Genomic DNA, 13,976 nt, shown 5'->3' on the forward strand with positions numbered 1-13,976 from the left:
ATGTGTCCCTCTGATTGGTCGGTGGGGCTCACGCCCTCTCCCCCGCCTCCCGCGAGTGGTTGGGTCATACCATAAAGAGAGGAGGGGATAACGCATATATTTCAGGGTTTCCGTTTCGGGTTACCTTGTTCTGTGTAACATAACAGCCTCCATCATTCCTATAAAGGAAAACTTTTTTTGCAGAGGTAGATGTAAGGCGATTTGGGCTGAAACCAAGCTTGGAGAACGGCCGGGCTGATCTGCTCCCCTGCCCGCCGGAGTGGTGCACTCTGGGCAGGGCTGCGGCTTCTCCCAGCGCCCGGCGGACGCTCTGCTGAGAACCGCGCTGCGAGCTGAAGATGCTGCTGCCGCCGCCCGCGTTCCGCCGCGCCCTGCTGGCCCGCCCTTGGAGGGGGGCCGGGTGAGTGAGCACCGGGCCTGGGGGTCCGCGACCGCGGCGTCTGCTGGCCCGGGGTCTCAGGAGAAGCTGCGCGCCCTCCCTGCCGGACCCCTCAGGCTGCTGCGGTCCTCCCCGGATTCCCCAGGAGTTCCCCTCTTCCCGGCGTGCTTCCCCCGCTGCTCCCCACCCAGGCCTTCCGCCCACTGACCCCGGTTTCCCTCAGGTGGTCACTGCGGCCGACGGGGTACTTCGGGGCTCACTCTCGGAAAGTAGCTTCCTCATTCACTGTCTTCCTGGATTTCACTGGATTTTCGAAATTTCCTCACCCCGGAGTGCGCTGACTTCCCCGAGTGGCACTTCTATTTCTAGCACACCCCGCTTCTCCCTCCACCCGGTCGTTTCACCCTGAGGACCCACCTTTGGGATTCACTGCGTCTTTCCCTCCTATCGGGATTTCTTCCTCACTGTTTTGCGCTTCCCCTTGTTTTTCAAGTTGACTGTTGGGCAGAAAAGAGGGCCGCCATCCTTCTAACGGGTGGACTCATATTTGTGGAGTGCTTATAATGTGCCATCACCATGCAATGCACTTAGCCTACAGCTTGTTGTGGGGATTAAATTAATTGACACCCGTAAAGTGCATGGAACAGTGCCTGGGAAGTGCTCCGCTATTATTATTATCGTTGTTATAACGTTTATTTAAATTTGTCCTGCAAAGTAGATGTTACTATTCCAAGTTACAGATGAACAAAACTGGGTGCAGTTCGCGGGAGGAGCTGTGTCACAACCTAGCTTAGCCCTAGGACCAAGAACATGCCATGCAGGGAGTTAGACATGAGTTTAATAGGACTGACTTATGGGAGTTGTGGTTCCACAGCGGCGGCCTCAGGGAAAGATGGAAGTTAGTGCTCTGCAAAAGCAGGGAGTGTCAGGGACACCCCCTGGGTTATCAGGGTTATAAGGGTTAGGAAAATGGGGAGGGGGTGGTGGTGAGAACAGAGTTTAGGCAGGGTCTTGTGACACGAGGGTGTGGAGATTATCAACGGTGATCAGGAGAGGGGAGTTTCAATGCTTCGTTAACAATACATTTTTTCCTCCCCTGGGGAGGTCGGATGACTTTTAAGGTCTGTGCTGGGCAACTAGGCGCCTACTTGAAATCACTGTGGAGGGGAGGGGGCCCGAGTCCTGGTCCCTAACAAGCTGCCCTTTAAATCCAGATTTGCAAACCCCAGCACTGGAGTCTGGGTTCCTGGACCCTTGCCCACTCCCTGACAAATGTTCTTAGCCCCTTCCTGCCCTGGGCTAGGTGGGGGAAGGTAGACAGGGCACAGCTGCAGCCCCAGAGGGGCTCACAGCCTGGTGGGGCAGTCTCGATGGATCCAGGTGCCCCTGTCTCTTTTGGCCTCTTGTTCACAGCTGGGCAGCCCCCACCAAGTTGAGTTTGAGCTTTGTTTGCCTGACCCTCAGGACTGTGACCGACTCTGTCTCACCTGCTGAGCTGTGCCCTTCCTGAGTTAATCAGTGTCCCATCCCCCTCTCTGCCCCAGGGATTTACATGGGGATGGGGCCTTCAAGAAGTTTGAAGCTTAATGGGGGGACGGGGGAGACTTAGATGTAAAACAATTTCTAATATCTGGAAGAAAGCAATCTGCATTCTAACAGAAAAGCCTAAAGTCAACAATAATATTTATCAAATAATCAGGTATCATGGGCTCAGCATTGTGCCAAGTGCCAGCTGAAGGGTCCCATAAGGGTCTGACTCTAGATTTGTACTCTTAATTACCCCTGAGTTGAGAGGGGAGAGAGAGCATTTTGCAACCAGATCCCCAGGTTCAGGTTTCCTCCTCCGATGCAGCAGCTGGCCCTAGAGCAGTGTTTCTCGGCCTGGACGGCTCTACCACGTTGAGCCACATAATCATCCCTTCATGTGGGGGCTGGTCCTGTGCATTGTAGGATGTTTTACAGCATCCCTGGTCTGTACCCACTAGTTACTAGTAGCACCAATCCCAAACATTTTGGGGACATTTTTAGTGATAACTCTCTCAGTTTCCTGTATGTTTCTCTAATACTGAGAAAAACTGTTTCTTTAGCCTTGCCCTTTTTGCCTTGAGTGCCAGATGCCTTTCATAGTGTGTTTTTTTATTTAATGAGTATGTGTCCATTGTAAAAAAATACAGATAAAGCAAAAAAGAATACATGAATCACCTGTAAAAATACAAAACCACGCAGAAGTAACCATTGTCACCATTTTGATTAACATCCTTTCAACATCACCTGCATATATATATATGCTTTTTTAAAAAAACAACATAAAAATGGGCTCATCCTGCAAATTCCTTTTTTGTAGCTTGCTTTTTCACTTGAAAGACTTGTCTGCTTTACTGTGTGTCTCCAGGGCCTGGGACTGTGCCTTGCACCTAGGCCCTCGGAGGTCGTTTGGTGAATGAATAAACGTGTCCTGTGAATCCTTCCTGTCAACAGATATTTTATCATAACCGGGCTTGAGCCTCAGTCACCACAAATACGTGGCCCTTTATGGATGGCCCAGCAATGGCTGCTGATGACAAGAGCTCCATTTGTCCTTTATGTGGCTTATTTTACTCCATCTCCTTAGCAATCTATGATGTAGATGTCACTCTCCCCAATTCACAGATTAAACAATTAAGGCCCCTGGAAATTAAGTGAAACTTGCCTCAAGCTGGTAAACACCAGGTGTCCCAATTGACAGCCTTCTTTTTCCTTTGACTCTGACTTTCTGCCCTTTTTTATATTCCATTAACTTTATCATTGGTGCCCTTGTCTTTACAAATTCTCTTGGAAAGGGACAGGTTAGAGACATATATATGTGTGAGTGTATATATATATAGAGAGAGAGAGGGAGAGCGGGAGGGAGCTAGCTATATATATATGTATATATTTAAATGTAAATTTAAATAAAAACCATCCCAGGCACATAGTAGGCTTACAATAAATGTTCATTTCTGTTCCTTACTTGCCTTTGGTTGTTGGGGATGGGTGGGGGGAGGTCTAGAGATGACTGAGACCCCTGTCATCCAGGGTCACTTGTAGGCTGGAGTTGACCACTGCCCTGCCCCTGCCATCATCCTGGGGGACTTTGGACTCCTCTCAGCCCTTCTGCCTGTTTGATTTTCAAAGAGGAACCTTCCACCCAAAGCTTTTCCCCAGCTGCCTGCCCCTTGGAAGGGCATAGGTCGTCCTGGGCTGGGGGCTGGCCCCTCCTCACCATTCCCTGGATGTTCTCCGCCCATTCACTCCAAGCCGTTGCCGGGGTGGTGCCCCTTGCCTGGAAGCACACCCCCCTCCACCGCGACCACCTTGGTGAACGCTTACTCGCCAGTGCTTTTGGCCTTGGCAAGGCAGCTCTCCTGTGGTCCTTCAGTGTCCCCGTCTGTAAAATGGGGATGATCAAATGGTCATATTAGCCACATGGCAGGCGTTTGCAAGCAGATGACGTGACTGGTGGTTTCTTGGTGCTTGGTACCTCGTGTGTGCTCTCTACTATTCGAGGGGATGAATGAGTAGAACCTACGGTGATCATACTTGTTTCTGAAGTTGGTAACATCTCCGCTTGGGAGCAGTCAGCCCGGGCCCATGCTCAGGGCACGTTGCCATCAGCTCTGTTGAGCTTGTCCGGGAGGCTTGGGATGTGTGATGTGCTGAACTGCACCCCCTCCAGCTTGGGGCGGCCCCAGCACCCTCCTTCCTGTGCCCGGCACCTTGCTTGGCACGTAGGAGGCATTGAATGGCCTGGACTCCTCCCAGAACCCAGCGCATGGGCGGGGCCAGAGCTGCTGGGTTGAATCCTGGCTCTGCCACTCGCGGCTCAGTGTATGCAGCCCCTCTGTGCCCCCTCATTAGCATTCTCAAGGGACAAATGGGGATAATAATAGTGCCCACCTCATAGATGTTTAGGGGATTAAATGGATTCTTTAGTGAAAAGCACTTAAAGAATGTGGCCACGGAGAATGCTCTGAACCTGCTCTTGTGATTATTATGATCCCCCCCACACCCTGGCTGTCCCGAGTGACAGTCCTTGATCAGGAATATCCAGGCAAGAAGGTCCCAGCAGCACGAGGGTGGTGGTGGGGGGAAGGGGTGTGGAGCTCACATGCTCTGGGTCCCTTCCCTTTGTCTTGGTAAATTACCCCAGGTACAACACAACAATGTGTCCCTGGAGGGGAAGGGAGAGACACTGGCTCTCACCCCTTTTTCAATTCAGTTTTATTGATATATATTCACATACTCTACAGTCATCCACAGTGTACAATCAGTTGTTCACAGTACCATATACAGTTGTGCATTCATCACCAAAATCAATTTTTGAACATTTTCATTACTCAAAATAAAATAATATAATAAAAATACAAGTAAAGAACACCCAAAACATCCCATCCCTCCTCTCACCTATTATTCACTTACTTTTTGTTCCCATTTTTCTACTCCTCTGTCCATACACTGGATAAAGGGAGTGTGAGCCACAAGGTTTTCACAACTGGATGGTCACATCATGTAAGCTACATAGTTTTACAATCATCTTCAAGAATCAAGGCTACTGGGTTGCAGTTCAACAGTTTCAGATATTTCTTTCTAGCTATTCCAATACACTAAAAACTAAAAAGGTATATCTATATAGTGCATAAGAATACTCTCCAGAATGACCTCTTGACTCCATTTGAAGTCTCTCAGCTACTGAAACTTTATTTCTCTTCCCCCTTTTGGTTAAGAAGGCTTTCTCAATCTTATGTTGCTGGGTCCAGGCTCATCCCCGGGAGGCATGTCCCTCATTGCCAGGGAGATTTATACCCCTGGGAGTCATGTCCCATGTAGCAGGGAGGGCTTAGAGAGAAGCCACATCTGAGCAACAAAAGAGGTTCTCTGGGGGTGACTCCTAGGCACAATTATAAGTAGCTTGACACCTGCCCCTTTGGGGGCTCTTCTCCAGACCTTTCCTGGGAAGAGCCCTGCGCCTGGTCTGGCAGTGCCAGCGGAAGGCTATGTGACCTTGGGCAAGTCATTGCCCACATTGGGGCGGCCTCTGTCCTCAGGTGGGAGCTGAGGAGGTTCTAGCTGGACGGTGAGGGGGACTGACCCGCCCCAGCTGCCCTCTAAGGGCGTAGTGAGGACCATGGGTCTCTGAGATTCCCAAGTGCTTCTGCCACAGCGTTTGGCTTCTGAGTGGGGAAGACCTGGGCTCAAATCCTGCTCTCTGACTTAGGAGCTGTGATCAGGAGCAACTAACACAATCTCCCTGAACCTCTGGTTCCTCATCTGTAAAAAGGATGTAACAGCAGTACTGCCTCTGGTGTTTGTGGGGAGGATCAGCAAGGTGATCCTGGTAACCCACTCAGCACAGTACCTGGCTCTTTGTAAGTGCTTAACAAACATTGCTGGCTGTTTTTCCAGGGCTGTAAGCGCATCCTGGGCGGGGGGGGGGGCTGCCTCCCCTGGACTTGGCTCTCCCTCCCTCCTGGCCCTGCACTTTCTCTCTACTCACCTCCATGCTGGCCCTTATCTCAGTGATAAGGTGGATTAACCTTATCAGGCCCCAGATAACAGAAAAACCCAACAATAGAAGAGCTCAGAAGCTGTGGGAGGCAAGGCTGATTTCCTTTCTATTTCTCCTTGCCTCTGCCACTCCCTGCCCTGGCCACTGGGGATCCCAGGGGGACCAGCATCCAGCCCAAGGTGTAAGCAGAAGAGTGCTGGCCTGGACCCCAGCCCTGACCCCACCGATTCAGGAATTATTGTAGAAGGTATTTGTCAAGTTCTTGCTTTGTGCCTGGTAGTGTGTTAGGCTCATGGTGGCCAGCGGTGATCGAGATGGACATGCGCCTGCTGCCTGGATGTGCACTCTGGTGGGGGACACAGAAATCCTGAGCTTGGTAATGACGGCTGTCACCAGGGCTAGAGGAAAACTCCAGGGCTGTGTGAGAGTAGCCAGGTGAAGAGACGCAGAGAGGAACGTCCCCGGCAGAGGGGACTGCCAAAAAGACTAGGGTGGCTGCATTGCAGCCAGTGTGGTGGGGTGGGTGGGGGCTGGGTAATGAGGCTGGAGGCCTTGGTAAGGATTCTGGTTCTTTAATTTTGTAAGAAATGAGAAGCCACTGAGAAACGAAGCCGTGTGTGTGTGTGTGTGTGTGTGTGTGTGTGTGTGTGTGTGTGTGTCATGATCACATCCTGGAGGTAAGAAATTCAGCTTTGGTTGCCGTGTGGAGCATGGCTTGGAGGTGAGCAGTGGAGCAGTTAGCATCTGCTACAGAAGTCCAGGTGAGAGCTGTTGGTGCCTTGGCCCGGGGTGGAGGCCAGGGAGAGGGTGGGAGGAGCAGACCCCACTCTGCTGCATGACCTGGGAGTCCAGGCCTTCGGCGTCCCCTTGGTTTTCCCGTCTGTAAATTCCTGAGGTTGCATTGGCTGGCCTGCGTGCCATCCAACCCTGACCCCCTGTGCTCTGCTGCAGGCCGTGCTTTGGTGTGTGGCCCTTTTATCTCAGACCCTGGTCCTTGCAGAGGTTTGAGAGGGGCTGTTTGAGGTCTCAGCCCATGAGGTCCCCCGGTGGGCAGAGGGCTACCCCAGGTTTTGGGGGGAAAGTGTGTCAAATTCAGGCTCTGCCAGAAGCACATAATAGCCAATCCGTGATACCGGGGTTTCAAAGAGAGAAAGTTTAATGCTACCCGCGAAGCAGATCAGATGGCCTGTGGGCCCCAAAATCTGTCTCCCAGAGTCTAAGGAGTTCAGGGTTTTTATGGATTCAAACGGGGGGGATGGCATTGTTGCCATTAAAATAGAGAGTATGCACAAGGCTGAGAGCAGGCTAGAATGACCACTGCAATAGCAACTGAACAGAGCTGAGGCCAGGCTGGAATCACATTGCAATAGCCCCTGTACACAGGGCTGAGACGATTGAGTTTCAGTAATTTCAGGTATTAACTTCTACCTATTCTACAATATAGGAAGAAAAAACATTTATATATACATTAACATCTATGTTCAATCATCATAATCATTTGTTAATTCTTAGCTTCTCAGTTACACTTCCTGCTAGGAAGGTCAAGTTGGATTCATTTCTATATCCCAGCACCAGGCAGCTCATAGGTGCCCAGGAAATGTGTGATGAATCAGTGTGTGATTCTTCCCGGGCAAAGACCTCGTCTGATTTACCCGTGTCATGGCCTAGTGTGGGGTTAGCCAGGTAAAGAGACATGCTGACTGAAGGCGGGCCTGCCTGGAAGGTCCTCACAGATCCTCAGACAGGCCCTGTCCTGTGGATGATTCATTTCCACCTTCACCTGAGTCGGTGAAGGGGCGCTCGCTCATGTTAATCCAAAATGGCCCAAGAGCCAAAAAACAAAAAAAAAGTTGACAGGCATCCCGGATTGCTTTTGTCTGCAGCTGAGTTTCTCTTAACAACGCAGGCTGATCTTTGAACTAGCTTCTGTTCCCCAAGCCACTCTGGGCCTGACCGACAGCTGGGCCCGGGCCTGGAGGCTTTTCCAGGCGTAGAGAGGTGGGTGGGTGTTCCTGAGGTCACAGTGGGCCTCTGCCCTGGGGAAAGTGGAGAGAGGCCTGTAGTTTCTGTTTTTGACACTGCTTTGGGAGGGAACAGGGAAAGGAGAGCTGGTAGTTGCTACGTTTAAGCTTCTGCCATGGCTGGAATTTGGTGCTGGGTTTATTTCACCAGCAGTTGTGGAGCACCTGGGCCAGCCCCCAAGACTGTGAGAATCAGTTTGCTTTCAAAGCTAGGCCTGATGAGAAAATGTCTTCTGGGGATGGAGTAAGATCCTTAAAGACCTTTGTGATTTCCTTAGAGAAGCCTAAGAGCACAGGCCGGCTGAGGAAAGACTTAGTATTAGCCCCGTTTTTTCAGGTAGGGAGACAGTTGCAGTTGGTAAAAACTTGCTGAGGTCACAGAGCAAGTGTGGATTTGGGTTCTGGATTTGTCTGCTTCCAAAACCTGTCCTTTCCTCATTACTACAGAGAAGGGTGGTGATGGGCCCAGCTATTCAAAGAGTCCCTGCCACCTCCTGGGTGCCCAGCGATATCTGACTTAACTGATTTGTGGTGAGTGTGGCACTGCTGAGGCCCAGAGAGGGACAGTGACTCCCTCAGGGCCGGCCGAGGCTGCTGGAATGTGGTGGCTCCTGAGCAGACACAGTCCTTGACTCAGCTCAGAATCCTAGCTGGAACCTTCCAGATGGCCCCTGGGGGTGGACTTCACCGTCCTCTTTCCTGGGGGCTGTTGAGACTTGTGGTTGCTGGTGTTGTTTCTCCTCCTAGGTAGGTTTTGCCTTAGTCACTGGTCCTGCGTTCATTAACCCTTGAGGGGCTGCACTTCAGGCCTCTCCTTCCCCAGGGCAGAGGCCCACTGTGACCTCAGGATCAGTAGGTGGAAGGGGGAAATGTAGATTTTAACTTGTAGGGGGCATCTGTAGTTACATCATTTACATCATTATCTCATTAAATCTTTATAGTAATCCTGTGCAGTAGAAACATTGCTGTTTTGCATGTGAGGAAACAGGCTTGGAGAGAAGTGACTTGCTCACAGTCACACAACCAGCCCTCAGCAGAGCTAGATTTGAGCTCACGTCTGTCCTGGACCCACATTTCCTCCTTTGGGGTGGGGCAGGGAAAACTAGAGTGAGGGGAAGGGCAGGGCTTCTGGAATGTGCCTCTGGCTTCCTGTGGGTGTGTTGGGTGTGGAAAGAGGGGCAGAGTCACCAGCCCATCCCCTTCAGCCTCACAGGCCCTGCTCTGGCCTTCACACTTGCTGTTCCCTCTGCCTACAATGCTGTTCCCACCTCCTCTGAAGGCCTGCCCCACTGCATCCTTCAGGTCTCGGCTTAGGTCACCTCCTCAAAGAGGCCCTCCCTGACCACTCTGGCCAAAGTGGTGCCACCCTTCCCTAATTTACACCTCCTCCCCCCGCCCCATCTGTGTTTATTGTGTTTATTTCTTGACTGTGCCCCCACTGGAGGTCAGCTCCCTGCAGGCAGAGGCTTGGCTGTCTCGGTCACTGCTGTGTCCATAGTGTGTGGAGCAGGGTCTGCAATGTGCTGAGCCCTCAAATCTTGTAGGTGAACGAAGGACCTGCCCACATGGTCCCTGGTCGCCGTATCCTTTCTCTGGGCCTCCCAGTCTGTGTCCTTGAGACCCCAAACTCCTTGCCAGTGAGAAAGAATAAAAGTAGCCCATGACAGATCTGACAGGCACAGCCAGACCCTTTGTACTGTTGGACATCAGCAATCTTAGGGCTTACCAATCTCAGACCAGGATAAAATGAGACAAAACAAACCCACTTCGCAGTTTTGTCTAAGCTCAGACAAAAACAAGGTCCCACCACAAAGTACGAAACATCCCCCTCTCTTGCTAATAAATGTGTGACTGCTATTGTTTTGCCTGAACGTAGGATTGCCCCACCTTCTGGTAGTACCCAGTGCAGGGCAAACCCCCGCTTCCTTAAACCCTCCCCTAATTCACCCAACCAAAGGCCAAATCCTGTAACTGGTTCCTTCTAACACCCTCTCCTGAGACGCTGCACCAGTCTCCATTTCGTGCACTCTCCCTCGTGGTAACAAGCAGCAAAACTGCCTTGTTCAACCCCAGGTGTGCTCCTGGTGTTCTCTGACCAAGCAAAGACACCAGGGAACATGATGTCTGGGATTCTCTGGACTCAAATCTAGGTTTCTGCTGATCTGTGACCTTGAACAAGACATTTTCCCTTTTAGGGCCTGACTTCCCTTATGTCTGAAACGAGGCCCACGATGGATGGGATGCTTTCCTAATTAACGTGTCATATGTGGATTCGTGGGCTTTATTGTCATTATTGTCCGCGTTTCCAGATGAGGAAACCGAGGCCCAGAGGGGAGGTCCTACAGCTGAGAAGCAGCAGGGCTAGGGCCCCAGCTCTGGAATGATTCACCCCAAAGTCCTGGCCCTTACCTGCCAGTTACCCCACCCTGTGACCCCCAGACACACCAGGGGTGGTGGTGAGTGGTTACTAGGCATTGAGGGCCTTGGGTTCAAGATTAAATAAGATCTCCAGAGCAACAGGCTTTTGAAACTCAGTGCCCTGGAATGGACATTGAGCCCCCAAATAGGCCCTCCCTGTCTCTGTGACCTGAGCTCAGGGCAGTCCTCCAAGTTCACTGTCCACATCTTGGACGGTTTCTTGCCCACCTGTTGCTCCCAGCTGGCTCACGTCCTGGGGGATTCAGTCCTGCTAGAGAAAGCAGGAACTTGGATCTGTTGGGGGTACAGGCTCCATTGTGGGGGCATAAAGGGAGAATCATCTTCTAAGTGGACAAAATACTTAAACTGTTTTGTATTTATGAATGTAAACCTCAAACAACTTTGTGAGTTTGTGTGAGTAGTCTTATAGATGTAGAGGCTCAAAGAAGGCGAGCTGTGTGCCCAGGGTCACCCAGCAGGAGGACCTCTACTGGACTCTTGGTTTTGGACTGCAAGGCCAGTCCTTGGCCCCAGTTGTTCAGCTGCTCTGGATTTCAGGCTTCTGGGCCATCCTAGGGGGCCCTGATGGAAGTAGAGGGGCTGGGGGCCGGCCTGGGGCGGCGTTGCTTGCTCACCTGTCTGCTTCTGTCCCCTGCTCTGGTGCCCAGGCTGCCGTGGAAGCACACCTCCTCCCTGAAGGTGGCCAACGAGCCCATCTTGGCATTCACACAGGGCAGCCCTGAGCGAGAGGCCCTGCAAAAGGTAAGGGGGCTTGGGGGTCAGAGCACCCATCAGGGCATGGAGCAGAGGCAGCCCCCAGCAGCCCCCAAGGAGCCACTCCATGCTTCTGCCCCTGCTCCCCAGACTTGGGAAGAAACCTGGTGTGTGGGGAGAGCTGTGGGTCTGGAGGATGGGGAGAAGCTGGGAGCAGCGTGGCGGCATTCAGGGACACTTAGAGACCTCCAATCCAGGGAGCTACTTTTCTAGGGCTGCTGTGACAAATTACCACAAACTGGGTGGCTTGAAACAGCAGAAATGTCTTATCTCACTGTTCTGGAAGCTGGAAGTCCAAAATCAAGGCTTCGGCAGGGCAGTGCTCTCTGGAGGGTCTGTAGGAGGTCCCTTCCTTGTCTCCTGCAGATTTTGGTGGCCCCAGGCATTCCTTGGCTTATGGCAGAGTCAATCCAGTGTCTGCTGCCATCCTCCACATGGCCTTCTCCTGGTGTATCTCTTTTCTTATAAGGACACCAGTCACTGGATTTAGGACCCACTCTAATCCAGTATGACCTCATCGTAACTAATTCCATCTGCAATGACCTTATTTCCAAATAAGGTCCCATTCTGAAGTACTGGGGGTCTTGATTTAGCAGATCCTTTTGGAGGACACGATTCAACCCATAACACCAGGTCAGGGGGTGCCGGCCCCCAGATGCTTTTTGCTTAAAAACATGTTCACATTAATTGCCAGTATCTTAAGACTTGTGCAGTTTCACATCAAGTTCAGATACAATTTTTTGCATGTTTGTGATGGAAAGACCCAGCTACCCTGACCTCACCTTCCCACACGGTGACAGTGGACTGGAGCTGAGCAGCCAGCTGCCCTCAACACCTTGTTGGCCCCAGACCCGGCTGGCATGCCCCCCTCATTTACTTTCCAGCTTAGTGTCTGAGTTTGCAGGCTCTGTAGCAGGGTCAGGGTGAGGCTGAGGTGGAGGGGGGACAGCAAACAGAAGGGTGTGCCCACTTGTGCTCTCACCCCTCTCCCAGGCCTTGAAGGCCCTGAAGGGCCAGACGGAAGCCATCCCATGTGTGGTGGGGGACGAGGAAGTGTGGACCCCAGACGTGCGGTACCAGCTGTCGGTAAGTCCAGCAGGTGGGCAAGACTTGGCATCCCTCCCCTGAGCCTGAGGTCTCCCTCTAGGACAAGCACTAAGCTTAATACGTGTGATCTCTGCCTCCAAGGGGTTCGTAGTCTACTCCCAGGCTCTGAGTTCCAAAGACTGGTAAAACTTGAAAAAGCAGTCTTGGGGGGACTGTCGTAAAGTTGCCAATGTCACACCCTGCCAAGAAGGACATTGTTCCGGTTTGTTAATGTGCCATTTCGCAAAATACCAGAAATGGATTGGCTTTTATAGAGGGGGTTTATTTGGTTACAAAGTTACAGTCTTAAGGCCATAAAGTGTCCATCAACAATCAGGTACCTTCACTGAAGGATGGCCATTGGCATCTGGAAAACCTCTGTTAGCTGGGAAGGCATGTGGTTGGCATCCACTTGCTCCCAGGTTGCATTTCAAAACGGTGTTCTCCAAAATGTTGCTCTTGGGACGTTTTGTCTTCTCTTAGCTGCAGCTCCTCTTCAAAATGTCACTCGCAGCTGCTCTGAGCCCTTCTGTCCGTGAACTTGTTTATGACTCCAGTGATCCAATTAACACCCACCCTGATGGGCGGGGTGACACCTCCATGGAAATTATCCAATCAAATGTTTCACTCACAGTTGTTTGAGTCGCATCTCCATGGAAACACTCAAAGAATTCCAATCTAATCAACACTAAAACAACGGCCCCCACAAGATTGCATCAAAGAACATGGAGTTTTGGGGGACATAATACATGCAAACTGGTACAGACCTCAAAAGCCACTATAAGCCACCAGCTTTGCTATCTCATTAGAAAAGCTGGCAGTGGGACAGAATCCCAGAATAGAAGGCAATCCTTCCAAAGAACGGACCACCCCCAAGCCCTAGTCTGTGTTGGGAACCTCAGGTCTGACTGATGATGGGCCCTGAGGTGAGTGCCACGGGTGTGGACATGTGTCGCCTCCTCCTGGAAGCCTTCCTGCTGCCTGCACTCCTTCCGCAGCCCCCAGCACCACTCCCTGGAGGCCCCGTGCCATCTGCGTGTGGCTCCTCGGTTACTCCTGCCACAGCACCTGGCACTGGCTGCCCATTTTACAGATCAGAGAACAAGTGCAGAGAAGTTAAATGACCTGCCCAGGGTGGCGCTCTCAGAGAGATGTGGATGGAAGTCCAGGTTCTCCGGAACCAAATGTCTTTTATTTTAGTTCACACACCACACAATCCACCCATCCAAAGTGTACAATCAGTGGCTCTTGGTATAATCACAGAATTGTGCATTCACTACCACAATCAATTTGAGAACATTCTCATTGCTCCGAAAAACAAAAACAAATAAAACCAAAAAAAATCCCATATCCTTTATACCCCCCTAAGGTTGATGCTTAGCATTGGTATATTTCCTTTGTTACACTTGATGAAAGGATAGACAATGTTACTGTTAACTATGTCCATAGTTTGCATTAGTTGTTTTTGTTTCCCATATACCATCCTTTTATTAACACCTTGTAATAGTGACGTACATTTGGTCTAGTTCATATAAGAAGTTTCTTATATTTGTACAATTAACCATAGCCATCGTCCACAACAGGTTTCACTATGTTATACAGTCCCATGTTTTATCCTTTAGTTTTCCTTTTAGGGACATACACGACCCTAGACTTCCCCTTTCAACTGTACTCACACCCATAATTTTGCACTGTTAATTACACTTACGGTATTGTGCTACCATCACCTGTATCCTTTTCCAAACATTTATAATCAACCTTATTAATAATTCTG

At 50.9% G+C, this 13,976-nt stretch overlaps 1 protein-coding gene across 1 annotated transcript in view; it reads left to right on the top strand.

Moving 5' to 3' along the window:
- Positions 1-257: 257 nt before the first annotated feature.
- Positions 258-13,976, top strand: part of ALDH4A1 (aldehyde dehydrogenase 4 family member A1) — a 31,761-nt gene continuing 18,042 nt past the window's right edge. The window contains exons 1-3 of the mRNA XM_037828359.1: positions 258-400; positions 11,011-11,104; positions 12,110-12,202. Coding sequence (XP_037684287.1) covers positions 339-400; positions 11,011-11,104; positions 12,110-12,202 — 249 coding nt within the window. The 5' untranslated portion in view covers positions 258-338. The remainder of the gene's footprint in view (positions 401-11,010; positions 11,105-12,109; positions 12,203-13,976) is intronic.

The sequence above is a fragment of the Choloepus didactylus genome, chromosome 2 (assembly GCF_015220235.1).
Source record: "Choloepus didactylus isolate mChoDid1 chromosome 2, mChoDid1.pri, whole genome shotgun sequence".
Lineage (NCBI taxonomy): Eukaryota > Metazoa > Chordata > Mammalia > Pilosa > Megalonychidae > Choloepus > Choloepus didactylus.